Source organism: Pipistrellus kuhlii, unplaced genomic scaffold (assembly GCF_014108245.1).
Source record: "Pipistrellus kuhlii isolate mPipKuh1 unplaced genomic scaffold, mPipKuh1.p scaffold_m20_p_1, whole genome shotgun sequence".
NCBI classification, from domain to species: domain Eukaryota; kingdom Metazoa; phylum Chordata; class Mammalia; order Chiroptera; family Vespertilionidae; genus Pipistrellus; species Pipistrellus kuhlii.
The window spans coordinates 195,780,969-195,806,759 of NW_023425404.1; the positions used below are offsets into that span (position 1 = coordinate 195,780,969).

The 25,791-nt window shown below is 44.0% G+C and overlaps 1 protein-coding gene across 1 annotated transcript in view; it reads left to right on the forward strand.

The window, feature by feature from the left end:
- The first annotated feature begins 202 nt into the window (after positions 1–202).
- CLNK (cytokine dependent hematopoietic cell linker) overlaps positions 203–25,791 on the forward strand; it is a 105,382-nt gene continuing 79,793 nt past the window's right edge. The window contains exons 1-2 of the mRNA XM_045574108.1: positions 203–395; positions 11,255–11,307. Coding sequence (XP_045430064.1) covers positions 11,297–11,307 — 11 coding nt within the window. The 5' untranslated portion in view covers positions 203–395; positions 11,255–11,296. The remainder of the gene's footprint in view (positions 396–11,254; positions 11,308–25,791) is intronic.

The following is a 25,791-nucleotide window of genomic DNA, read 5'->3' on the forward strand; positions in this document are numbered from 1 at the left end:
TTTCTGTATGAATGTTACTCAGCAATCTGTTTTAGAGTGTTCTAGAAATTATGAAGTGCACCATAAGGATGCTGTGTGTCTTTAAGGACACCCCTTGAACACGGAGCTCTCGGCCTCCTAGGACTTCATTTACTACCTTTCAACTCAAGAAGAGGAAGTCCCATCAAGCATAGGTCACACCGCTGAAGGTCTGTGGCTGAATTTCACAGGAAACCAAGCCTAAAACAGGCCAGGGAGGAGCCTCCTGCCGAAGGACACGGCTTAGCATTGAGAATAATTCTACCCACGGCCTCACGGATCACCAGCTCCTGCAGCCTCCGAGATGTCCCCTCAGACTCCTGCGCAGGAGACCAACATCTCAGCCTGGGGCCTTTCGCACTCCCCGCGCTGCTCAGGTAAACTATGATAAGTAAGCCAGCTCTATCCGAGTGGTCACCTCCTGTCATCTGCGATCATTAGGCAAGAGCTGACACCAAGCAAAGGGGTTTTGCTAGCGGGGAACGCTGTGCCTTCCATAAAGCATCGAACAGCATTAAAAAGACCAGCTCTCTTTACTCAGTTTTTAGAAATGCCTTCATTCTGTTGGAAGACTCAAGATATCTCCCCATAAAACATTAAAAGACTAACTGTTTTCAACCTTCTCCTTCTGGAGCTGGGACCCCTGACTGTTTGCTACAAAAGCCTGAAGGCCAGGCTGGTGGCTGACTTTCTCGGCTGACCTCTATTAGGACAGCCCCCTAGAAAGGCAGCCTTGACTCAAAGTAGGTCATTGAAAGTAGATGTTGGCTCAAGGAGCTCTTGTGGCTATATGGGGATTTTTTTTTTTAACTTGTCTAAATTGAAAAGGCTTTCTTTCTGCCTCGATGTAACTTTAGAATGGGGCAGAGCATGCTTTCACCCACAGGGATGAGAGCCCAAGTGTGAGTGAAGTTGGGGTAACATGCCCACCTCCAAGGGTACCAGGAGTCATCTGCACCAGGTGTTTCTTGGAGATGGTAAACTACAATGAGATAGAAAAGAGAAGGCATGTCATCAAAGTATCTATACTTTATATGCCCATCCTCTGCATGGAATTTGTTAATACAGGCAAGTGTATGAGTATTTTTTTTCATGATCTCATTAGAGAGTAGTCATATACCACAGCTATGCAGCCTTGTAGAGTCTACAGAGCCTTTAGACACAGTTTCTCATTTGATGATATTAACAACTTAAATGAGGTTGGCAGGGCACTATCAGGTCATTTGGAAGATGTTGAAAGTGAGGCTCAGACCAGTTGAGGATAGAAAGACAGCATGGAGAAATGGAAAGAGAGAAGGCTTTGAGACCAGTAAAAACTGGGTACGGATGAAGTGTATGAGTTAACTGTGTGTCTGGTGAAGTGGCTGAAACCTCTCTGAGCTTTGGCTGGTATTGGGGAAGCGGGGAGAGGGACAGGCAGGTGCTGAAACTTGGAACTGGGTAGAATGACCCATTTGGTGGGTTCAGAGTGAGTACAGTGTCTGTATGCACAGGGAGTGCCTGACGAGGAAGAGACCCTGAGGAAGTGGATGAATGGTAGCTATGCCATGTTGTTGCCAAGGTCACACAGTGAGCAGCTAAGCTGGATCTAGAAGGATCTCTTTGGGAACATTGCCACATAAAGCAGTCATACCCACCAGTACCGGCACTTGCCAAGGTCTACCACAACCTGAGTTCTGGAGAACTGCTCCAGGCTAGGCCTACCCCTTCTGGCATCGAAGAGACAGAATGGTCAGAGGGGTTAAGTTATTAAGCAGAGGTAAGTATTTGAATCTAAATTATACTTAAGATTTTTTAACAGATTGAGCCAAAATTTAGTTATTTTGCAAAATAAGTTATCAATAAGACTGAGACACATCAGGTTATATTGGTCAAATATAAGTACTTAATAATAATTTTTTTAAAAAAAACATTTTGGAGAGCAACCATCATGGAAATATTTTTATGGGTTTGAGTTTTTTTGTTTGTTTATTTGTTTGTAGTTCTGTGGACAGAATACATTGAGAATTATCACCATGATGACTCGGCTTTTTTAAAAATATATTTTATTGATTTTTACAGAGAGAAAGGGAGAGGAATAGAGAGTTAGAAACATTGATAAGAGAGAAATATTGATCAGCTGTCTCCTGCACACCCCTTACTGGGGATGTGCCAACAACCAAGGTACATGCCCTTGCCCGGCATTGAACCTGGGACCCTTCAGTCCACAGGCCGACACTCTACCCACTGACCCAAACCAGTTACGATGACTCAGCTTAATTTTAATCAAGTCCTCCAAATAGCAATGACAAGTAGGTTGTCATTTGAGTGCCTGATATGTGCTGGACAATGAATACTCAATGCCTCTCATTTTCTAAGTAGGCATGATTATTCTCACTCTATAGAAGAGGATACTGAGGGTCAGAGAGACTCCATGCATTGTCCATTTCACACAGTGAATGAGAAGGAAAGCCAGAAAGAAGAGCCACGTCCACAAAATCCCAAGTTTCTGCTCATTGCACTTTCTTTGAAACTAACTAGCATTCTAGGACTCCCAGACACACCATAAGCAATATGTCTGTGAGTTTGGATTTTGTGGTTTATTGGTGACGTGAATTAAAACACAGTTTCCCAAGAACCTACGCATGAGAAATGATCCATCCTTAAGGGGCACTCTATATAAACATCTGCCATAAAAACTAAGGTGACCCAAAAGGTCTGGAAACAATATGGAAATTGAATATCCATGTGTTTGAGGGCACAGCCTTCCTTGTGGTAGGTCTCAGTTAAATTTGGTGTCAGATAAAGATGAAAAGTAGCAAACAGCCTGGCTCAACCTCAACCTCTGAGAGGCTCCTGCCTTTGTGGAGTCCTCAAGGACCCACATTCAGTCATCAGCTTTGCAGATTCAGAAGGCTGATTTCATCCAGGCACTCTGCGTAGATGTGACCCTGGGGTGCTGTCTCACTCTGGCATTCTGACCCATATACCCATGCTCTGTGGCTCTGCTTAAGTATTAAATACATATACTCAAGTTGCAAGTTCCTTCCCAGGGGGCAAATCAATGCAGGAAAACAACTATAGTGTGGTGAGCACTGTCAGAGCTGTGTGGTTACAATAGCTGAATTTGCCAAGCTGTCCATGGTCTGATGTCTTGATAAGCACCTAGGAACCAGTCTGCCCATGACTACTTATGGATGGACATTTCTACATCATGTCCCCCAGACCTCCGGGCAAGTCTAGGGGTGTGTTGGCTGACCAGCTCCCTGGGCATTCCCAGAGAGCCCCTCCACACTCTCCTTACCCCAAACTCTACTTCCTTTCCAAGCTCTTTCTCCTACACCTTTACACTGGCCTGAAAAACAGATACCTGGGTTGGAAATCAGACTGTTGGAAAATTTTAGGAAAGTTGTTTAACTTTTCAGAACCTCAAGCTATCTTCTATAAAATGGACTTGCAATACTTACTTTCTGGATTTGTGGTGAGAAATCAGATGCCTATTATACGGCATAGTCTAGTGTCTGGCAATTGTTAAGTGCAATGTAAACAATAGTGTCTATCTTATAATTTTTAGCTCAATCATCATGAGTTTATTTTACCGTCAGACAACCCATCATTAGTTTCTTTGGCCTTTTGTCCCTTTCTAAGAATATTGACCTCAAGTATTTCTATTTTGAGGCGATTCTACAGAAATCAAATTTTGTCTTTTTTGTATTTATTTTAATCGTTTATCCATCAAAGCCTTAGTAGTATCTCACAACTCCCCTGTTGTACCAACTTCTGAAAATATTCAACTTTAATGAAAAATTAATTTAAAAAAATTTTTTATAATGCTTTCCTCACCAATTTTATATCCTCAGTGTCCTTTGTGTTACTGACACTAGAAATTGTTCAATAACTACCTATCAAACTATGCAGCATAACAGTTTGGTCTTCAAGGGAAAATGCCTGTGTCCCCATTCTCTGATGAGAGATACTCGAGTTGTACCATGCAGCAGCCTTCCTGAGCCTAAAGCTCTGTCTCCCACACATCTAGGGGAGTGTTAAAAGAATAATAGGAAGGGCAAAGAAAGAGTTAATTATTAGGTGGAATTTAAATTCAGAAATTAAATTCTAAATGCACTTGAAGCTACAAACTAGGTGATGATCTCATCTGAATCCATACTGTGCGTTTGTTCACCAGACAGATTTGGCTCAAGGGACTCTCACTGAACAAAATGAGGAAATTGTTTAATACTGAAAAACCTGAGTCACTTGGATTGTTGCCTTACAGTGAAATAAAATTAAACAGGATGTCCTACATAGCTTCTGGCATTCAGTAGATGGTATTGTTGTTATTATTATTATTATTATTATTATCATCATCATTATCATCATTATTAAGTATTGCTCTTAGCCCAGTCTTAGTCTATTCTTGGTTAGATTACCTAACTTCTCATCCCCTGTCTTTGGATTTTAAGTGTCTCTCAAACTTCTTTGAGACCTTTCTTATCATGAAATAGCTCCTTAGGTAATGACTGCAATACAGCAGGTGCTTAATAGATGTTTGAAGAATAGTGCATCCACAATTGGACCTGTGGTGTTTGAGAGGTAGAGCTGGCCTCTAAGTTGTGGCATATATCCCTGAATCTCAGTTTGTTTGCTTATATCTTTATATTAGAGGCCCAGTGCATGAGATTCATGCACTGGGGGGAGGGGGGGAGGAGGGGGGCATGGTCTCTCAGCCCAACCTGTGCACTCTCGCAATCTGGGAGCCCTTGGGGATGTCCAACTGATGGTTTAGGCTGCCGCAAATGCAGGAGAGGCTACTGTCACTGCCTCTGCACTCGCCAGCCATGAGCTGTGAGCCCAGCTTCTGGCTGAGCAGCACTCCCCCTGTGGGAGCACACTGACCACCAGGGGGCAGCTCCTGACTTGAGCGTCTGCCCCCTGGTGGTCAGTGTGCATCACAGTGACTGGTCGACTGGTCATCTGGTCATTCTGCCATTCGTTCACTGGGCTTTTATTATATAGGATCTTTCTTTTCCCAAATTGTGCCTTAGTATTGCCCCAAGGCATGAGTCAGTCAATGGAGACTGAGGCCATCACAGCTGGGGATGCTATGCCCCTAGGCCTGTCAGTGCCAGCCCCCAAATGAAAGGAGGGTCAAGGTAAAGAGCTAAAAACAAGGAAATGTCTAATGGGGCGCTTGATAATCACTCTTTTTTTGTTAAGATCTCATTTTATCTGAACATTAAAGCAACTTTAGTGATAAGAGGACATAAAGAAGGGAGAAAGGAAAGAGGAAGAGGAAAATTAAGGAAGAAAAGGAGGGAAGGCAGAATGGAGGAAGGAAGATGAGAAAACAAAGAATGAGGAAAATAGGATAAAGAGACTATTTACTACAAAATGGAATTAGAGAGGAGAGGAAAAAAATCTTACTACAGAAGGAAGGGAACCCTGTTTGTGAAAGAGAAACCAAAAAGGCTTTTGGAAACAAAGAGCCCAGAAGAAATCAATTTTAAAACTAGATTCATTAGTTCATGAGGGTTCTTCAAAATAAAAAGTGAATGTGCTTTGCCCTGAGATACTTAAGGGAACTTGTTACCAAGACAATTTTAAGATCTTTTTTTACTTAAAAAGAAAAAAAAAAAATGCCCATATAAGAGCAGGAAAATGAGTGGAGCAGTCTTAAAAAAAAAAATTAAAAAAAAAAATCTATAGCAATCCATTTGACTTTAAATGCCTCCATTCATTGGAAATCCAATAAAATTAAATGTTACATTTAATTCAATTTAGCTGATTGCCCTGACCATGCTATAGAATTAGAAATCCAATCAGCATATATCTTTTAGTAAGTAGGGGCATCTCTAAAATGCAACTTTCTCATTTTTAATATGAAAATGGAAGAAAATTTTTCTAAGATTATGAGCCAATTAATAAACAGTTGCATCTGAGAAATCTTGGCTTAGTCAAAATTCATGCATGGGTGGTCTCTCTCTTTCTCTCTCTCTCCCCTTCCCCACCCACCCTCAACACACTCTTCCCCATCCGTCATCCCCAAATATGCACATATACTCCCTCAATTCCAAATGACACCCATCACTTTCAGTATACTGGATGTGATTGAGCAGAGATAATCAGATGCACGCTGGGTGTATTTTAGATTCAGCTTTTTCCTTGTTTTCCTGTTTTAATGAGAAGCACAGCCCTCATTCAGGCCTTTTCCTCCAGCCTTGACCCAGTTAAACAGAAAGTCTGACCTTCCGGGCTGACTTTCATACTCTCTCCAGCAACCAATAGTTCGATCCCAGTCATTCTCGATCTCTATTCTGTTTCGTTGTTGTAATTGGAAGGATGGTGCCTAAACTCTGACATAGACAGAGGCTAGCGTTTTTATAAGCTTTACCTTCAAGGAATACATGAGAAATGTTTGAGAGCCAAAACATTTCTTTACTGTAAAAGCATTGTTTTTCTTTCATGAAATATTAATTTTGGATCAGGTGGAATGCAGGAGAAATGTCTATGAGCAAATGTCTGTGCACGCTCACTTAGAGCACCAGGGATTTCCCAGGGGAGAAAGGACTTCCCCAGGACAAGGAGGAAACTACATGATCCATTGCTTTACGTAGTCCCACCTGTTTAGTGAGCTTATGATACTACTAGAGGCCCAACGCAGGACGATTTGTGCAAGAATGGGCCTTCCTTCCCCTGGCTTCTGGCACCACCTTCACTCTGGCCAGAGCTGCCTTTCTGCCTTCCTGCCTTCCTGCCTTCCCATGCTGCCCAGAGGCCCCACCCCCAGCCACTCGGTGCCTCCATATGCAAATTGGCCTGCCATCTTTGTTGAGTTAATTTGCATACTCACTCCTGATTGGCTGGTGGGTGTTGAGAAGGTATGGTCAATTATCATGTTACTCTTTTATTTGGTAGATAAGGGTACAATTAGTCCTGGATTAAAACCTATGCCCAAATCCAACCTATTGATAAAGCATGTCTTTTTCTCCTGACACAGGCACTGAGTCCCCAGGCTCAAAATCATAAAGATGTTCCTCATCTGTAGCACCTGTTTTTTTTTTATTTTAGTTTACTTTTCTGAAATATTTATGTTATAACCATCAAATCCATTGTCTTTCCAAAATGACTTTCAATCCCAAAGAAATTTGTGAGCTAATCAAACATAATCAGTTATCCGGCATAGATGACTGGGGCAGGAACCCCTTTACTGCCAGGCCCCAACTGGTACTGTGCACCTCTTTCACAGGGATCCCTTTCTACCTGGAGGGTAGTGGCTGAACCTTATAGGGAGGCAACAGAAGACAGAGCAGTGTTTCTCAAACTGGGGTTCATTTTGGAAACCCAATGACCCACAACTTCTTTGGAGACTATAAGTCTCATGGGAACTCTATTATTAAAATGAAAGCATGGATTTCTAAGTCAAACAAAATGAATTATGAACATATCCTGCCTCCTCTGCCTATACCATAGGACCTGGTATACTGTTCAGCAAGTTTTCTGCCCAGGTTGGCATTTATGATTCATCGTGCATTTGGTGTCTAAGTTGCAGTACAGTTGGCATTGTCCCTTGCTGGAGAAATAAACAGGCATCATGACAAGGGTGGCCTCACCCTGTGATTCCCAGGGGCTCCTCTGGCCCAGCCTCTCCCTGACCATTGGCTCCTACAGGCAGGCTTTGACTCTTCATGAGGCCCTGAGGGCTGTACCAGTGTCCCCACACAGAGCCATGCTGGACAGATCAGTCCCATTTGTACCAAGTGCCCTGCTGTGACTGACAGATGGCACCTGAGTGTCACGTCCACAGCAAAAGCCAAGCTTAGGCTTCAGGGCTGCGGGTAATCAGGAAGGGAAGCTGGGACAATGCCCGGTTCCTCTAGAAAGCGAATGTGAAAACACGATGAGATTCCCCTGTAGCTGGGGCTCTGCAGCCTCACCAGGTCCCTGAGTCAAAGCAACCACAGGAAGCCCCGACAGTGCCCTTTGACCTAAGGCAGTCTCCAGATCCCAAAACCCTTGGAGAAAGACCTACAGGCCTGGGGAGCTCCTCAGCTTGGAGTCCCACCCCCTTCCATGATCAGAGCCCAGCTAATGCACTTGGTAAAGGAGCTGGGAAGAACCCCCTCTGCTGATCCCACAAGAAGATGCCTGAGTCCCCTCTGGGGATGGTTGGGGCAGGAACCTCCCTATAAGACTGCATGCCTGTAACACCTTTAGTTCCACTATTATTTGCAGTTACGTGGTTAGTCTAACTCAGTGGTCAGCAAACTGCGGCTCGAGAGCCACATGCGGCTCTTTGAGTGTGGCTCTTCCACAAAATACCACATGCAGATATGCACATACAGTGCGATTAAAACTTTATGGCCCATGTGCAGAGGTCAATTTTTGGCTCTCAAAAGAAATTTCAATCATTGTACTGTTGATATTTGACTCTGTTGACAAATGAGTTTGCCAACCACTGATCTAACTTATTACAATCATTTACATCGCTATGGGGAAAACACTCAAGGCTCATGAGGGCAGAGCATTGCTCAGTGGTCGCTGCATCCTGATATCTGGGCAATGCCTGGCACATAGTAGAACCTCAATAAATGTTTGCAGAATACACGGACAAATTCCACCTTGAGGACAGGCACGGGAGCCTGGGTCTTCCTCGCTCGTGACCTGTAGACGAAATTGACAGAATTGGCTGTTTGGTGAGATTAGATGTTCCCAGCGTTGTCTTGGTCATAAATGTTTGGGCGAGGTACATTTTCTTGAAACATTTCATTGAAAATTTGCTCAGAAATAACTCTAAATGTGCGGAGCATTCTTTATGAGCAATGGCAGTTCCTGGGTTTCTTAGGGTGAGCTTGGAACCCAAAGGCAAAGGAAAGTGTGGTTATTTGATACCTTCCTCAAGAATGAGAAGATGTCAGCGAGTGGATCTGGACAGACGGATGGACAGGACTGACGCTCTCATGTCCGCTTCCGTCTGCCCCATTGCCCGTTAGAATACCTGGGACATCAGAAAAGTATCAAACCTGGGCTCCTCCCCAGAACGAGAGTCAAACTTCCTGGGACGCCAGGACTTTGTAAGGCTCCGCAGGTCACTCCTGTGCAGGCAGATGTGAGAGCCCATGCTTACCCCGCCGGTGGTTCTGAACAGCAGGTCAGGGCTTATCATTTCCTGAGATTGAAACCTGAAGCTGATATAGGACACTTTGCTCATCTTAAAGTTCAAGTGAATGTTAATAACGACTGCTCCGCATCTCAGATATCTTATGTCCTCATGTTCTCCTCAGGTTAGCTGTTGTGTTGTGCCCATTTTACAGATAAGCAAACTGAGGCTCAGAGTGCGTAGAGTTGTCCAAACACATCACAAAATCATGTCCGGGCCAGTGTTTTGCAGCATCAGCTTATTCCACACGAGGTGCAGAGCAGGTTCCTTAAGGTCACTCTGGGTTTGTATGAAGTAAGAATGACAGATCCTATGGGGTGCCTGTGGCAGGGGCGGGGGACGCATGACAGGCATTCAGGTTCACTCCATTTTCTGGGTTAATAACACACGTCAGGAGGAGAAGGGCCTTGCCTTTCAGTGGTCTGTTACCTCCATGAAACCCATGGACCTGACCCTGCCTGACTGCGCATATTTCAGTCTCACCGCCTCCTTTACTAAGGGGCTCAGATCGGGTGAGAGGGGCTGGGGGCTCTCAGATGGGCCTTGGTCTGTGCCGAGCACAGCAGCTTCCTCGGACAGTGCCACTCATTCTGTCCGGCTGGGGACATCCCCCGGCTGCTCACACTCCATGCCGGTCACCAAGACTCCAAGCTCTGCTCTGGAAATGCCAGAAAAGCTTGGCTCTCTCTGTGAGATTTTGAAATTATTTTCATATGATATCAGTTTTGAGCTTGTATTAAAATTTCAAAACACAAGCTTCATAAGCACTGGGGTTCCAGGTCAAACGGTTCACAAAGTTTTCCGTTCAGGACGCCTGCTGCCCCCCCCCCCCCACTCACCTGCACCCCCACACCTGTCCTGTGTGCCCGCCTTGGGCAGACTCTCCGCAATTGTGCTCTGTAAGGAAATGAGAGAAGACGGGAACATGTAAGAAACGGAAAAGCATATTTCCAAATTTTTAAAGCCACTTTTTTTTGTCGCCAAGTACAAAAGGACTACAGTTTCTTAAATGACATTTTTTATGGGAACTTTGAGCTGGAAGAGACCTAGTGGGACCACTTGGCTCATTTTCCAGGTGAGAAAAAAAAAAAAGACCCCAAGTGTCCCAATGCCTCGTTCAAGGCTGCAGGATGGATAGCAGGCAGGCAGAGAACAGCTCCCCTGACCATCTGCCCAGGCCCCTGGTCCAAGGCGGTAAGCATTAAAGGGGACAGTCCACCCCTTGTGGACCCTTCACTCTGAGCCACTCGCGTGGGAGCGCTCCCTGAGCCCAGACATACATCACCCATTCCAGTGCCGCCTCAACGCCAGCTCCTGCTGAGTTTGGCCCAGGGGAGGCAGTAGCAGGGAATTCAGAGGGAGAGGGGCAGTGTGGGGGCAGGGCAGGGGAGATGAGATGGGGATTCTTGTTCCGCCCGCTGCAGCTCCCTCCCAGCGGGTCCTTGGGCTGAAACCAGCCCCTTCTCCTTCCATCAGGCCTGTCTCTGGGTTCCACTGGCCCCCCTCCCCCCGCCAGGCGCAGGCAGGGGTGGTGACAGCAGGTCTTTGTGTAACTGACATAAAGCTCTATTGGCTCCTCCAGAGAGAGTACCTGCTGCTGCGACTTGTAGGGTGAACGGCTCAGGATCCCTCCTGTGTGGGCGGACACCAGCCCCCAATAAAATGCAGTGTCCCGTGTGAAACAGCGTGAATGCAACTCCGGCAAACATTTCATGGCCAAGTTACCGTCAGAGCAAACGCATGCCTTCCCTACACGCTCAGGCGCCCCAGAGGCAGGGCTGCTGGACCTGCATGCCCCGGGGAGGCGCACATTGCCTGCCAGGGACACCCAGCGGGGATGGGTCTCCCAGCCCCCGCTCCCTCCCCGGGGCAGATGTGGGCAGAAGCGATGCTGGCTGACAGAAAGAGGACAGCCTGTCAGGGAGGGAGCCCCGCCCCCACCTGCTCCAGAAATAAACCAATTTTCAACCTGGAGGGACCCGCTCTCTGTCTCCTCGGAGCAGGCACCTGCATCCCATTTTAACAAGAAGTGACAGGCGCATGTTCGCCAGAATTAGAACATGACGTGTGAGGCCCGCTAACGGTGTGCCCTTCTCTCCACAGGCTGAGCTGAGGGTCCCTCTCCTTCGCCCGGTGCCACGAGCTATGAACAGGCAGTAAGTACCTCTGTGTATGCAGCCCCACCTCCTAGTGTGGGCAGGACTCAGATCCTGGACTCAAACTAAGGAAGAATGCTAATGCACCCCCCCCCCACACCCGTGGGAAGGGCATTTCCAAGGTCAAAGCGGAGCCTGAGAGGCCAGGGTCAAGGATGCACATGTGGGAGTCAGTGATACCTTGCCCGGTCCCAGCGTGCTTTTTGCCAGCAGGCCACTTGTCCCCAAAACAGGTGTGTAGTGGGGGCAGGAACGAGGTTCCCAGTACCAGCATGCCCCAAGGATGCCAGAAATATCACCCATCACTTCCCACCAGTGTGAGGGTAGAACTAAAGGACCAGAGGTCGGCACGCATGTTTCCACAGCAGAGAACCTGGATCCCCTCTGAGGGTCCCCCTCCACCCGTCCCCACTCGGGTGGCCTCCTGAGTGGGGAGGGGGGCAGGGGTATCCTTAGAGAAAACCCTCAGAGTGGGTGTGCGCTTGGTATAGGATTTCCAGTGTGTGCCTGACCTGGCCAAACTCCATCAGCTCCTCTTGTGTGTAAATACCATATGGTAAAACAAACAAACAAAAATGGTAGGCCTCCACATTGTAAGAAATATTTACAATGGGGCGGGGGGGGGGGGGGGGTGTTAAAGTGGAGAAAACCTGGTGTCCTGATTTTAAACCCCATCTGTGGTCTGTGCATTTGTTTTGGCTTGCCAATGGAAGGGCAGTGCTGTCATTCTCTGTAGGGAAGGAGAAGCAGAGGGTGCAGGGGAGCATCTAAGCTCCACGCCTCGTCTTAGAGCGGATGGTGCTGGGGAGGCAGCTACAGCTTTGGGTATGGGCGAGCTGCTTTACCCTCCCTCTGGGAAGCAAGGTCTGGCCTGGGGAGAAAGGCTGCCAGGTTTCTGGGTGGATTCCCAGTCCCAGAAGAACCCTGGTTACAGGGTAACTAGCCAATGCTCCCTGGTGGGCATTGGGCACAGGGTTGGTGTCTAGGGTGACAGGGAGGCAGCACACCCAGCATCAGGCTAAGCACTGAGCTCCATGCCTCTGCTTTAACGAGGAATGAGAGCTGGTGGGTGTGGCTCAGTGGTTAAGCTTCGACCTATGAACCAGGAGCTCAGGACACATGCCCAGATTCCGGGCTTGATCCCCATTGTGGAGGGTGGGAGAGGCAGTGCAGGAGACAGCCAATCAATGATTCTCATCATTGATGTTTCTATCTCTCTCTCCATCTCCCTTCTTCTCTGAAATCAATAAAAATATATATTTTTTTTAAATAAAAAATAAAGGGGAATGAGATCTAGTCTCCCCTCTAAGAACACAACTTGCATTAAGCGAGTCATTTTAGCATCACGTAAAAAGTGACCGGAAAGCTCCCTATATGCTAAGGAATCCGATGTCATGGACTCTAAATTGCTCCTGAAGTTGGTAGGCCTTCTCGCTGAACTCTCCCTGCAGCAGAGCCCACTGCTTCCCTAAAGATGCACTGGCCTCAATGATGATGCTGCATTCCTCCCAGCTCCTCCCAGCAGCAGGGGAGGTTGGGGGGGGGGGGGGGGGCGGTGTTGTAGCAGAGCAGATAGGCAGCCGGCCCCATTGACCACAGGGCTGGGGAAGGGAGTGCTGTCCAGCTTCCAGGGCCTCTCCACCACTAGGGGCAGCGCTGATAAGTAGCTCAGTGCTCAGCCCTGAGTGCTCCGGCAAAGATGGAGGCCATGAGAGTGATGGCCCTGGACCTGGCCGGTGCTGCTTTGGGGACTCAGGAAGAGTCTCCCTCACACCCCGATGGAGGACGGATGGCAGAGTAAGCATCCCCAAAGGGCCCAAGAGTAAACCATGCAGATTGCTTGTCATCTTTCTATATCTTCGTGTCACGTGTTAAAATTTCATGAAACCTACTTTTGAAACTCATGTCATTTCCAGTCACTCATTCATTGATACTACCCTGTTTCCCCGAAAATAAGACATCCTCCGAAAATAAGACATAGCACATGGAAAGATAAGACATCCCCTGAAAATAAGACCTAGTGCAACTTTGGGAGAAAAAAATTAATATAAGACACTGTCTTATTTTCGGGGAAAGAGGGTATCTTATATTATGAGTTATATATTATTAAATCTTCTTCAAAATCCAGGTGTTTAAAGACTGGACTTATATACAGTTCATGATCCCATATCCACAGTTCTGAAAGTCAAAAGGCTTCAAAGTGCTGGGAGATTTTTGTAACTCATTTGACAGCAAAACTGGGCCTGCAATGAGGAGACGTTACATGCATTCTCTATTTCTCCCTCTTTGTGGGAACGTCCACAAGTTTCACTATGGAAATATGAATACATTTTGACCAGGTATTGCTCAGACCTTCTCGAGGATAATCTAGAATATTCAGTACATGCACAGTATTGCTTTTCCAAAACCCAAAACATTCTGAATCCCGGGGCCTGTGGGATTTGGATAAAGAAGGGTGGACCTGCCGAAACCGGTTTGGCTCAGTGGTAGAGCGTCGGTCTGTGGACTGAAAGGTCCCAGGTTCGATTCTGGTCAAGAGCATGTACCTGGGCTGCGGGCACATCCCCAGTAGGGGGTGTGCAAGAGGCTGCTGGTTGATGTTTCTCTCTCATCGACGTTTCTAGCTCTCTATATCTCTCCCTTCCTTTCTGTAAAAAAATCAATAAAATATATTTAAAAAAAAAAAAAAGAAGGGTGGACCTGCCTTCTATCCGGTGGTTCTTTTTATCTTGCTTGACCTTGGCGTTGGACGTTTCCGTTTGTGACCTATAAAGTTTCATGAGGCAGTTTTACTGCCAACATTAAACCTAAAACTATGGCACTACGGTCCCCGCGCTCGCGGTGGCCATGCCATGTGTCCCGTCACGTGTGACACAATTATCCTGTGAGAGTCTGTTCTTATCTGGGAACTCGGGTTCAGTCAAAGTCTGTGACAGGAACCTTGTATTTCTTTTCTTGCATCGGGGAGCTGATCTCCTCTGTTTATTTTGGAAAGCGTTTTGATGGTAAAGAAAACATAATAGAGTGAGCGCCAGGAAAGCCTCGGAGGTGTGGAGTTCACGACCGCACGTGGTTCTAACAGCTTTATGAGACTGAACGGAGGCCCTTCTTGAAACCTGACAAAGGGCTGGCGACCTTCTGAGACTGTGAGTTAGGAGAGTGTATTGACATCAGAAAATTCCTCTCTGGATTGACATCAGAAAGCCAGCCTTGAGGCAGTGTTAACATTGACCCCATGCAGTTTGCTCAGCAAACAAGAACAACACTTCCCAGCAATGCTACCCCACATGACTGCTGCGTCTAGTTGTGAGGATGAAAGCGGGGAGAGGACACAGTATCCCACAGGCCGGGCACTCTGCAGGACGATTTGCCTTCTCACCACTCAGCACCCACACCCCTCCCAAGTCACCACATCAGACTCCCCTCCTCCCCCGCCCCTCAGGATAACACTGTCCCTGACTCAGAGCCACTTCTCTCTGACTCCCAAAGCCATGGTCTTGTGCCCCGTGGAATTGCTTCGTGGTGATTGGGAACCTCACCCTGGTCTACCTCTCATCAGTGAAGCATCCCCAACTGAATGGCTGCTTTGCTTTGAAAGGCCTATTTCTTCTTGGAAACCTTGCACAACCAAAGTCACTCAGTCAGTTCTTCTCAAAAATGTCCTGCTCTTCAACAATAAAGATAATTTTTTTTAAAGGGCCCAGCTCAATATCCAACTCAGTGCCCAATAAACAAACACTCCCCTCCCTATATCTGCAGGGCAAGACTCCTCCTAAACTCAGGTCATTATTTCCCTTCATGATGAATGTGAACAACCCCTGCCTTTGACCTCAGGGAGGGAATGCATTTTGATTTACAGCAATTAATAAGTGTAAATCCCACAGAATCTTGGGGGAAGGAGGCGCCCCGATTTCGGCATCCTGAGATCAGAGGCTGGCCCCTGGCCAAGTAGTCAGGGTGGCCACCTTGCTCGTTACCCAGAGGTCGTTATGAACCATCTCTCAGTCCAACCAGGCCCATGCTCTGCTGCTATCAAAGCACATTCCGAGGATTCGGCTCTGTGGTTGGCTGGCAATTAAAAAGCACCAAGCTGAGAGAGAGCAGAGCCGAGACACAAGTGAGAGTCTGCCAGGCCCTGCAGACAGGGCCAGGGGGACCTTTGCAGGAGCAGCAGGTGTGTTCATCCCTGGACCTCAGGAAGAGGGGCAGTGATGAGGGGGTGGAGGATTGGAAGATACCCTCCTCTATCAACAGCAAAACTGCCCACTGGGGAGGGAACGAGCTGGCTTCACTCTCCCCGCTACTTGGAAAACTTCCCACTGAAAGCATGTGTCTCCTGCCCACTGTCCACGACGTTGGCCTTCTGCTAATCGTGGCCTTTCAGAATGTCACAAAGAATAAAGAAGTCTGTGACTTACTTCCATATTTGAGTTTATCATATAAGTAACGCAATTCACTGGAAATTTAAAACATAAAAAAATATATATATATATATATATATATATATATATATATATATATGTGTGTGTGTGTGTGTGTGTGTGTGTGTGTGTGTGTGTTTTAAATTTCCAGATATATATAAAACATATATATATATATATATATATATATATATATATATATATATAATGATACAAATAAATGCTGCCACTACTCAACGTGCTGAAAGCCGTCAGCATTATGGGATGGTTCCTCTGAGACTTTCTCCTACAACTATGCATCCTATTTGGTCTCAGACCTTTCATATATCATCACTACCTTCCAGTGTTACTCAAGTCATTTTTATAGCCATGTGATCTCCCATCATTTAGGCATCTCATGTTTTATGTTCTTCCTCTGCTAGGATACAACACAACTCATGGAATAATTTGACAAGTTCTATTAATATAATCATGTCTAAATGTTAGGAGGCTGTTTTATTACCTGCTAAGAAGCAAAACCAACCACCCCAGGGACTCTTTCTTATAAGCCAGGCCAGCGTTTGGAGAACCCAACCCACAATGATAGTTTATAAGGATCACGTAGTATTTGAAGATGTACATGTGCAGAGAAATTGCAAAGGAAGTCCTGCATGTATGGTTGGGGACTCCACGAAGGCCGTTCAACCTTCCATGCACCCCAGTGATAAGAGAAGGAAAAGCGGGATGTGAGGGCGATCTGGCTGCGACATCTGTCACCCCATTGATCGCCAGGGTTGATTCGGCTGATCTGGCTGGCTAGGATGGTGTCCCCCTCCTCCCTCACCGATCCATGTGCGTCCCTCCCGAAGCTGCGCGCTCGGTGGAAGAGGACGACTTTCTCCCAAGAGGAGAGGACCGGTCTTCGGTCAAGGGTATACGAGTAGCTGCGCTCCCCTGCTAGAACCTCCACACAAGCTCTCAAGAGAAGGAAAAGCGCAAAGTTGGTGTCATGAAAACCTTTGGTCATGTCCAAATGCACCTGATACCAACAGGTGAAAAGGTTTCCAAAACTTTTGGGATGGACATGATTTGGAGCTGGAATCAGGCAGTCCTGGAAAATGTATTCATCAGAAAGAGAAAAGAGAATTTTCTGGAGACCTAATTGCCTGGAATTTCAGAATTCCTGGGGAAGGGAGACAAAGGCACAATGAGAGCCTAGGAGATGTGTCCACAGGCTAAATATTAAGCAGCAAACTGAAGAGTGTCTCCTGTCTGGTTCTCTGATCTTGCCTTCCACCTTCTCCATTATTTGGGAGGAGGGGGTATTTTTGAAGACACATATTTTAAAAGCTTATAAAGGATTGTGTTGAGTTGACCCAAGAAAGGGGGTATTTCAGTCGAATGCTATTTAGCTCCCTTGGTGAGGAGGTCAAATGTTTGGTGATGAAGAATGTGAGCTCTGGGGTGATCTAGTCAGAATACCAGCTCTGCCACTCACCAGCTGTGATGTTTTAGGCACTTATTTAGTCTCTCCAGCTTCACTCCCTCTAACTACAAAATGGGAATAATAATAGCAATTGTTGCAAAGACTCGATGAGAAGATCAGGGACAATGACAGCAGTGTCTTTGGCTCTGTGTCTGGCATAGAGGTAGCTCTTCACATATGTTGCCACAGAGCGCACTCTCTAAAGATGGCACAATATCCCACCCCACATGCTCAGGGCCATGGGCCCTGGATGCTCCATTTGGAGGTGGATCTATGTCTCCACCTCTTTTACCTTGCATGGGCCTGTGACGGTACCGAGCGATGGAACAGGACAGAAGGGACTTTGTACTGTGTCTTGGTGAAGGCTTCAGCACCAGGCAGCTCTGCTCCCTGTGCCCTTGGAAGCCAGTTTCCCCCATCTTAGGCTGTGACTGTCATGCTGTGAGAAGCCCAAGCCATGTGCAGAGGCCTAGGTCATGTTCAGAAGCCCAGGAGACCATATTCCAGTGGAGAGACAGGGAAGCTGAGGGGCACTGGGAACCAGATGTGAGAATTGAGAGCCAGCTGGGCCTTCAGCCTGGTCCAACTTGGAGATAACCACCTGAACACAATAGCAGGAGAGAACCAGAGAGGGACTCGTCCAGCTGAGAACCAGGAGAGACCAACATAAATGGTGTTCCTAAGCCACTGCTTTGGATGGGGGTGTGTGTTTCAGCAAGACATGACGGGGACAGACACTGTCCGCTATTTTCATCATCATCTCAGTTATTACTTCCTGCATGAGCTTTGCTGCTAAATTGTCAGGATGCATGTTAGAGATTCATACAACTTGATATTCCACCTTGAGGAACATTCATTTTAGATGAGAATGGCAATGAATAAATAAAGAAGTAATAGTGGGCAAGTAGGGTGCTGATAAAGGTGTCTGTGTTCCAAGTGTGTGCAGAGTACTAAGGGGACACAGAGGAGTGAGTGGTTAGTCTCTTTGGGGACAAATCTTGGGAAATGGCGTGATGGTCTTAGAAGAGACAGCGTCACAGAGGAGTGACAGCTGAGCTGAGCCTGCTGTATATGTTACCAATGAGATGATACCAAGCAACAAACACAAGAGAGAGCAGGGATAGACTTTCTTACATAATTACTGCAGCTGGAAAGACTCCGGATCAGGACTTACAGTATATAAAAGGTAACATCAAATTGACTGATAACTTGGATTTTGTTGCTTAAAAACTGATGATAAGCCATTGAAGACATCACTTCTTGACAACTTACGATGAGTGGTGGGTTTATTGCCCGTATCTCTTCATGGATAGGGAAGAGAAGGAGCTGCAATTCATAACCAGAAAGAGTATGAGGCCTGAATTTGGGCTGCGATGTTTCAAAACTAGTGTTGACAGGATGGCTTTGGCTGCCCTGCAACACTGCCTTTTGGATAGGTGGCAATTAGAGACATTTGTTGTCATTGTTGTTTGAACAAAAATTCCTGAAGTGTACACCTAGGTCGGTTTCTGTGGAGTTTTCTAAAGGTTCTATCAGCAAAGATTCAAGAAGTGTTATGAGGGGGTAAGAAAAACAGATGAAGCCTCTCTCTGCCATTTCTGGCAATGTTTTATTTTCTCTTTATTTTCTTCAATTGCTTTAAATATTGATTCGAAATAAAAGAATCATCATAAAATATGCAAAGGTATAAAGAACAACAAAACCATTTGGATATGTGGGCTCGTTGTTGGGTTTTTAGAATGACTATTACTTTTGAAGTTCTCATCCATCCTTCTATGCTCAAAACTTCTCACCCCCATGGGGAGCAACTGTCCTGAATCCTGTTAATCATTTGCTCACTTTTATTTTTTATTTTACCACATATGTTGGTATCATTTAAAATAATATGTTTGGTCTTCCTTGTTTCTGAATTTTAGGCCAAAAAAATCATCCTGAAAGATATAGTTTGTGCCCAGACAACATGTGTTTTGACAACTGGTTCCACCAGGTCTGAGCTGGGAGATCTTCACAAGTTAGTTAGTGCCACTGTGCCTGTCTTCTTAACTGCAGAGCAGAAATCATAGCAATGCCTACTTTATGGTGTTCTTGTGAAGACTCAGTGAGCTCATAAGACATTCAGAACAGTTCCTCAAACATAATATGGGCTCTGAGTATTAGCCATTAACATTCTACTATCTGTTTAATGACTGCACTAATGTACCTCCCAAAGATAACCCATTATATTGTGGATTGCGATCATTCATTCCATTTCACAGCTAAGTAATATAGCCAGCCATAGGTGCATATAATATACTATTTATTTCTCCACTGTCAGCCAACAGACATTTGCATTGTTTTTCAGGTTGTGTTTAGCCCAGTGCCTGTGGGAGAATTCTAGTTTGTGTCTTGGAGCATATATTCACGAGCATCCGTATAGACAGGTATATTCTCTGTATTGATCTTTCTGGGGCATAGAGTGTGTACACCTCCCACTGTATTATGCAATGTCACTGTTTCCAGAGCCACCAGGTCCTTTCACGTTTCCACATGTGTGTGTAAGTGACCCAGTTGCTTTATGACCTCGTCAACCCTCGGTGCTGGCAGCTTTAATCTTTACCAAACTGATGGGCAGTTTTAATTTACTTTTTGTTGACTCTAGATGTGCTTAAGCATCTTTGCAGATATTTATCAGACATTACTTTTTTTTTTTCATCTGCACACAGTGCTTGTTTAAATCTTTTGCCCACTTTTCTGTGAGTTTGTGTGTGTGTGTGTGTGTGTGTGTGTGTGTGTTTTTCACATTAATGTGCGTGAATTATTTATTTATTCTGGACACTTTTCTCAGTTTGTGACTTGGGTTTTCATTCTCTTTTGATGTTTTCTTGGGTGATCACAATTTTGAGGCAGTTGGGCATATCCAACTTTTCTTTATGATTTGTTGATTTTGTGTATTGTTGAAAGAAGCCTTCCTTCGAAGCCTGAGATCGTTAAGATAGCTTCCTCTATTAAATTCCAGACAGCATAAAATTTGCCTCTGACTATTAAGCCTTTAATCAGTCTGCTGTTGATTAATTTGTGTATGATATGAAGTAGGGAGGATCAATTATTTTATACAGATAAACAATTTACTTGGTGCCATAAATCAAAAAATCTATCCCTTCTTCACTGATCAGCAGGGTCAGTTCAGTCACAAAATGAGTTTTCCTACCCAGGAGGACCATGCTCTGGGCTTTCTCTTCTGTGCCATGATTACACTATCTACCACAAGTTAATTACACAAGCCCTAATTAGTATAACTTCACAGTAATTCATGATATACAAAAAGTTACACTCCTCAGCTTATATTTCATCAATGAATTGGCTCTTAAATATTTAATCTCTAATGTAAATATTAGGATCACACACACACACCACCTTTTGGGATTTTATTGAAATTACTTTAAATCTATAGATAACTTTGTAGAGAAATTGCATCTTTATATTGAATTTTCCAGTTCCTAAAAATATTCTGTATTGAGAGAGAGAAAGAGAGGGGGAAAAAAAACTTCAACATAATCCCATAATGTTTTGTCATTTTTCTCCCCAAAGGACTGGACTTGAACATACTTTGAGAGATTTGTTTCTAAGCACTTTACATATTTTAAGGACATTGTCAGTGTTAAAATATCAAAGTTTTATTTTTTCATGTTTGCTGTTGGTGTAGATGTTTTTAAGCATGATGTAACAGCAAACCTGTTAAATGCTTTACCAGTTCTCATGAGTTGTCAGTTTATTCTTTTTGGTGTACTCTGAAGATAATAATGCCATCTGTAAATAACTGAATTTTATTTCTTACTTTTCATTTTGTATATTTTTTTTTCTTGCTTGATGCCACTAGTTAGGACCCTAAAACACTGATGAATTGGAGTGGTGATAGCAAGCAATCTTGTTCCTCATCTTTCGGTGTGTCAGCAGGGAACTGGAGTCTTATTTTCTGATTTTGGTAAGCTGAGACCCTAGGCTACCAAGAGTCTTTTTTTAATTATTAAAAGCATGCATTAAGTGTAATCAATATTTTTTCTGTATTGAGATGACTATATATTATATATGTTTTCCTTCCCCTTCTAATGAAATGACATATCAATGGATTTTTTAACAGTAAACAAAAATTGAATTTCTGGGATAAATACTACTTGGTCATGACATATTAATATTTAGTATATTGATACAATGAGTCATGAAGTAATATTAGTGAGAAGGCTCTATAATTTTTTTTCTCCTGTTCTCCTTGTGCGATATTGGCATCAGGAATGCATTAGCCTCACCAAATGAGTTAGGGAGTATTTCCCAATTTTATATTCTCAATAAAAGATTGTGTAATTGGGGAATAATCTGTTCCTTTACCAATAATACTGTCTTGTACTAGTATTTCCTTAGAGGAATGTTTGCAATTATTGATTCAGTATCATTGTTGGTTATAGAAAAATACTTGTTTTTACTATTCCTACATGAGTAATTCATGTTGTTGTATATTTTTTTCTAAGTATTTTTTTACTTACTAATATTTTCTTATTATTATAACCTCTCTTGTGATATATACTTCCAGGTTGAGCATTATTTTCTCTCTGAACCATAAAATTATCTTTCTAATTTTTTTTTTTTTTGCCAACCCTTGCCGTTGAAAAATCAATGGTCAATCTGATTGACATTCTTTTGAAAATCATAGTCCTTTTCCTTTTGCATGTTTATAGGATTTTCTCTTTGTCTCTGGTATCTGCAGTTTCACTATGATGTGCCAAGATGTAGATTTCTTTGTATTTATCCTGCATCAGACATCTTCATTCTCTGTTTTGATGTTTTAACTTTCTGAAAAATTTTTATCTTAAAGCCTTCTTTTTTGTTAAGTCTTTATTGTTGAAAGTATTACATATGTCCCTTTCCCCCCATTGACCTCTCCCAGCCTACCCCTACTCCCAACCCAGGTCCTCACTCCACTATTGTCTGTGTTCATTGGTTATGTTTATATACATACCAGTTCTTTCATTGATTTCTTACCCCCCTCCCCATACCTTCCCTCTGAGGTTTGACAGTCTGGTCTGTTCAATGCTTTTCTGTCTCTGGATCTATTTGTGTTCATTAGTTTATGTTGTTCATTATATTCTACAAATGAGTGAGATCATGCGATACTTACCTTTCTCTAACTGGCTTATTTTGCTTAGCATAATGCTCTCCAGGTGCATCTAGGCTAGGGGTGTCGAACTCAATCAGAGAAGGGGCCAAAATCTAAAATCCAGCCGAAATCGCGGGCCGAATGGTTTACTGAACAGTCATAAACTGTCATTGTGATGGAAACGCAGCGGAGTGCAGTGATGACAGCGCGGTGCGGGCCACATTGCAAGGCCTGGCGGGACGGATTTGGCCCGCGGGCCTTGTGTTTGACACATGTGATCTAGGCTGTTGCAAATGGTAAGACTTCTTTCTTTTTTACAGCAGCCTAGTATTCCATTGTGTAGATGTACCACAGTTTTCTAATTCACTCATCTTCTGGTGGGAAGTCTCCTTTTTTAAATTTCAAGATATATATAGACAGAGAGATAGATAGATAGATATCTTTAAAGATAAATATATAAACACTTAGTTTATATATTTTACCTGATAAATTTATCACTAAAGACTGAATAGCTGATTCTGTTGTTTACTGTTTTTTTCATCTCTTCATTTGTTGCTTTGCTATTTTAATGATTTTCTGATTTTATGAGTATGTTCATTTTTCATAGAAATTAACCTTGAGGCCTGGGTTGAAGGTGAGCCCCTCCAGACAGAATCGTGTTTGATTCTCTCAGGAACTTGAATGGAAAAGAGGACTCACTGACCTCCTACTGAGCTGGTGTGGCTCAGTTGGTTGGACATCACCCTGTGCGCCAAAAGGTTGTTGATTCAATTCTCTGTCAGGGCACATGCAGAAGTTGTGGTTCCATCACCAGTAAGGGGTGTGTAGGAGGAAGCTGGTTGATTATGATTTGCTCTCATATAGATGTTTCTCTCTCTCTCACTTCCTCCCTTCCTAAAACTTAACTTTTAAAAAAAAAATCTTTTAGAAAGAGAAAAATAGGATTCATTTACTCTAAATTCTCAAGTTAAAGGCTTTTAGACAACCTAGACTGAGAACACACGTGTATTTATGAATTATCAGAGAAAAAAACTGTCCCCTGGTGAGGGAATGAGTAAGGGTTGGGATGTTGGGAGGTTAAAGGAGGGATGAGGACACATATGTAATACCTTAATCAATAAAGAAATTTAAAAAATAAAAAATTATCCCCTTTCCTGGGCCAGCGCTCGAGTGGGGAAGGCAGGCAGAGCTCCAGTTCACTCGTATTCTATAGTGCTTAGAGCCCAGGGGCAGGGTCTCCCACTAGACTCTGGACTTGAGAATATTTGAACTCTTTTTCAAGTCCACTGTGTCCTCTAAAGCCAGGAAAAGCAAAGACCGCTTTTCCCTGTGTGACCAGTGCCACCTAAGGAAAGCAAACTTTAGGAATTGACTTTTGTCCATGGGTCCTCACCTTTATTTACATTTGGGGCTCTCTGAGAAGTCCTTACTCTCAGCAATTATGGCAAAATCTTAAAACTGTTTCCTATGAAAGTTTCAGCCAGAATACCTAGTTCATCAGCTGCAAGAAATAAAAGACATTCTCCCTATGGAAATAATTTTTTAAATTGTACTTTGAAGAAAATTTAAATGAGAAATAGGATAAAATATTTTCCAGGTTGTCAGTTTCATGAGTGATGTTCTTATTTTTTCATAAAGAAAATTAACGCATCCCTATGGTTGTTGTGTTCTTTATTTAATGTGACTCATCAAAATTTTGCAAAAGCTCATTCAATGAACATGCATTAAGCTCCTACTATACACCAGACTTTGTACTATTCATATTTATATACATCACTTTATTAGATTTAATCTTCAGAGATAAAGGATTCAAGGGCCAACCTATACATTAAAATGAAAAAAGTATCATTCAGCAGTCTGTGAAGAGCTATTACTGCTCGTCATGTGCCCAGCAATATTAATAGATCCATGCATGTACTGCCAATTAATCTTTATATGCATGAATGAGCAGTAGCATAAATAAACCCGTCAATGAATAAATCTAAAATACATGAAGAGCTTCATGTGCTGCTATAGGATGATATGGAGTTGGGGCTCCAAAATGAGATTATAAGAAGGTCATCTCTCTGTGCCACTGTTTCTCAGAACAGGAGAAAATAAAACTCCACCTCATGAAATAAGGCATTAAGTGAAAAATTGTATGTAAAACTCATCCATGTAGACCTCTTCTCCCTCTTAGTCATTCAACTTGCTAGATAAGGGTTCCATGATATAATGTGTACAAAATAGGTGGGAAATGCCTGGTGTCAAGTGCCCCTTCAGTGTTAGTTCTTTGAACTTGGAGACATAAGACAGTCAGAGCTTTAGCATTTAGTGACATTTGAGACTCAGATAAATGGCTCAGTGTCCTCATCTGTAAAGCAGAGATGTCTCACAAGATTGTGGTCCCATGATGTCTCTGGAAGTAATATGTAGGAGAAGTTTTCATCAGCATAATGAGACCAAAAGGATGTGGCATCTCATTATACAGTAATTTGTACCATGAGATGTATTGCTAAGAAGATCAGTGACAAGGTGAGGAGCAAGTGAGATACGAAACATGACAGCATCAAAGGGATCACAGCAGAACAAGTGGACTCGGCCCTACTGGATGCAGGGAATTGAGTGCTGCCTTAGGATCTGGAACCCCGGGGTTTGCATTTGGAATCTGACCATGCTGGCCTTCTGAGGATCACAGCAGGAGCGCCTGTGGGCTTCTGGGCAGTTAGTGTGTCTGTGTTCATAATGTAACTGTGTTGTATTGCTGCCACCTAGAATGTGTTTCATGTGAATCAGCTGAATACATATATGAAGTACTTTTTTACAGCTAACCACCTGCTCTGTGACATGGTGATTATAATTATCATTCAGAATTATTGGGAAGACATCCCCTACGACCGTGGTCAGCAAACTGCGGCTCACAAGCCACATGCGGCTCTTTGGCCCCTTGAGTGTGGCTCTTCCACACAATACCACAGCCTGGGTGAGTCTATTTTGAAGAAGTGGCATTAGAAGAAGTTTAAATTTTAAAAAATGTGGCTCTCAAATGAAATTTCAATCGTCGTACTGTTGATATTTGGCTCTGTTGACTAATGAGTTTGCCGACCACTGCCCTAGGACATTGTAATTTCTTGATATAGAGTATTTCTCTCCCTGCACTGCTGATGAGAGCCTCACCTCTGTAGGTGAATTTAACATGGCCTTTCTTAGGAGTCCCACCATAAACTAAGTGGCCTTCCAACTTCCAAAAGGCTCTAATTTAAATTGCCCTCTCCTCTTCCTCCTCCTCCTCTTCCTCCTCCTCCTCTTTTGTCTCAACTTCCCCTCTTTCCCCTCCTCATCCTCCTCTTTGTCTTTCTCCTCCTCCACCTTCACCTTCCTCACTTCCTCCTTCTCCTTCTCCTTCTCTACCTCTCCCTCCTCCTCCACCTCCCCTTTTTCCTCATTGGAATTAATAACAAACAAAAGATAAAACAGTTTCTACTAATAAT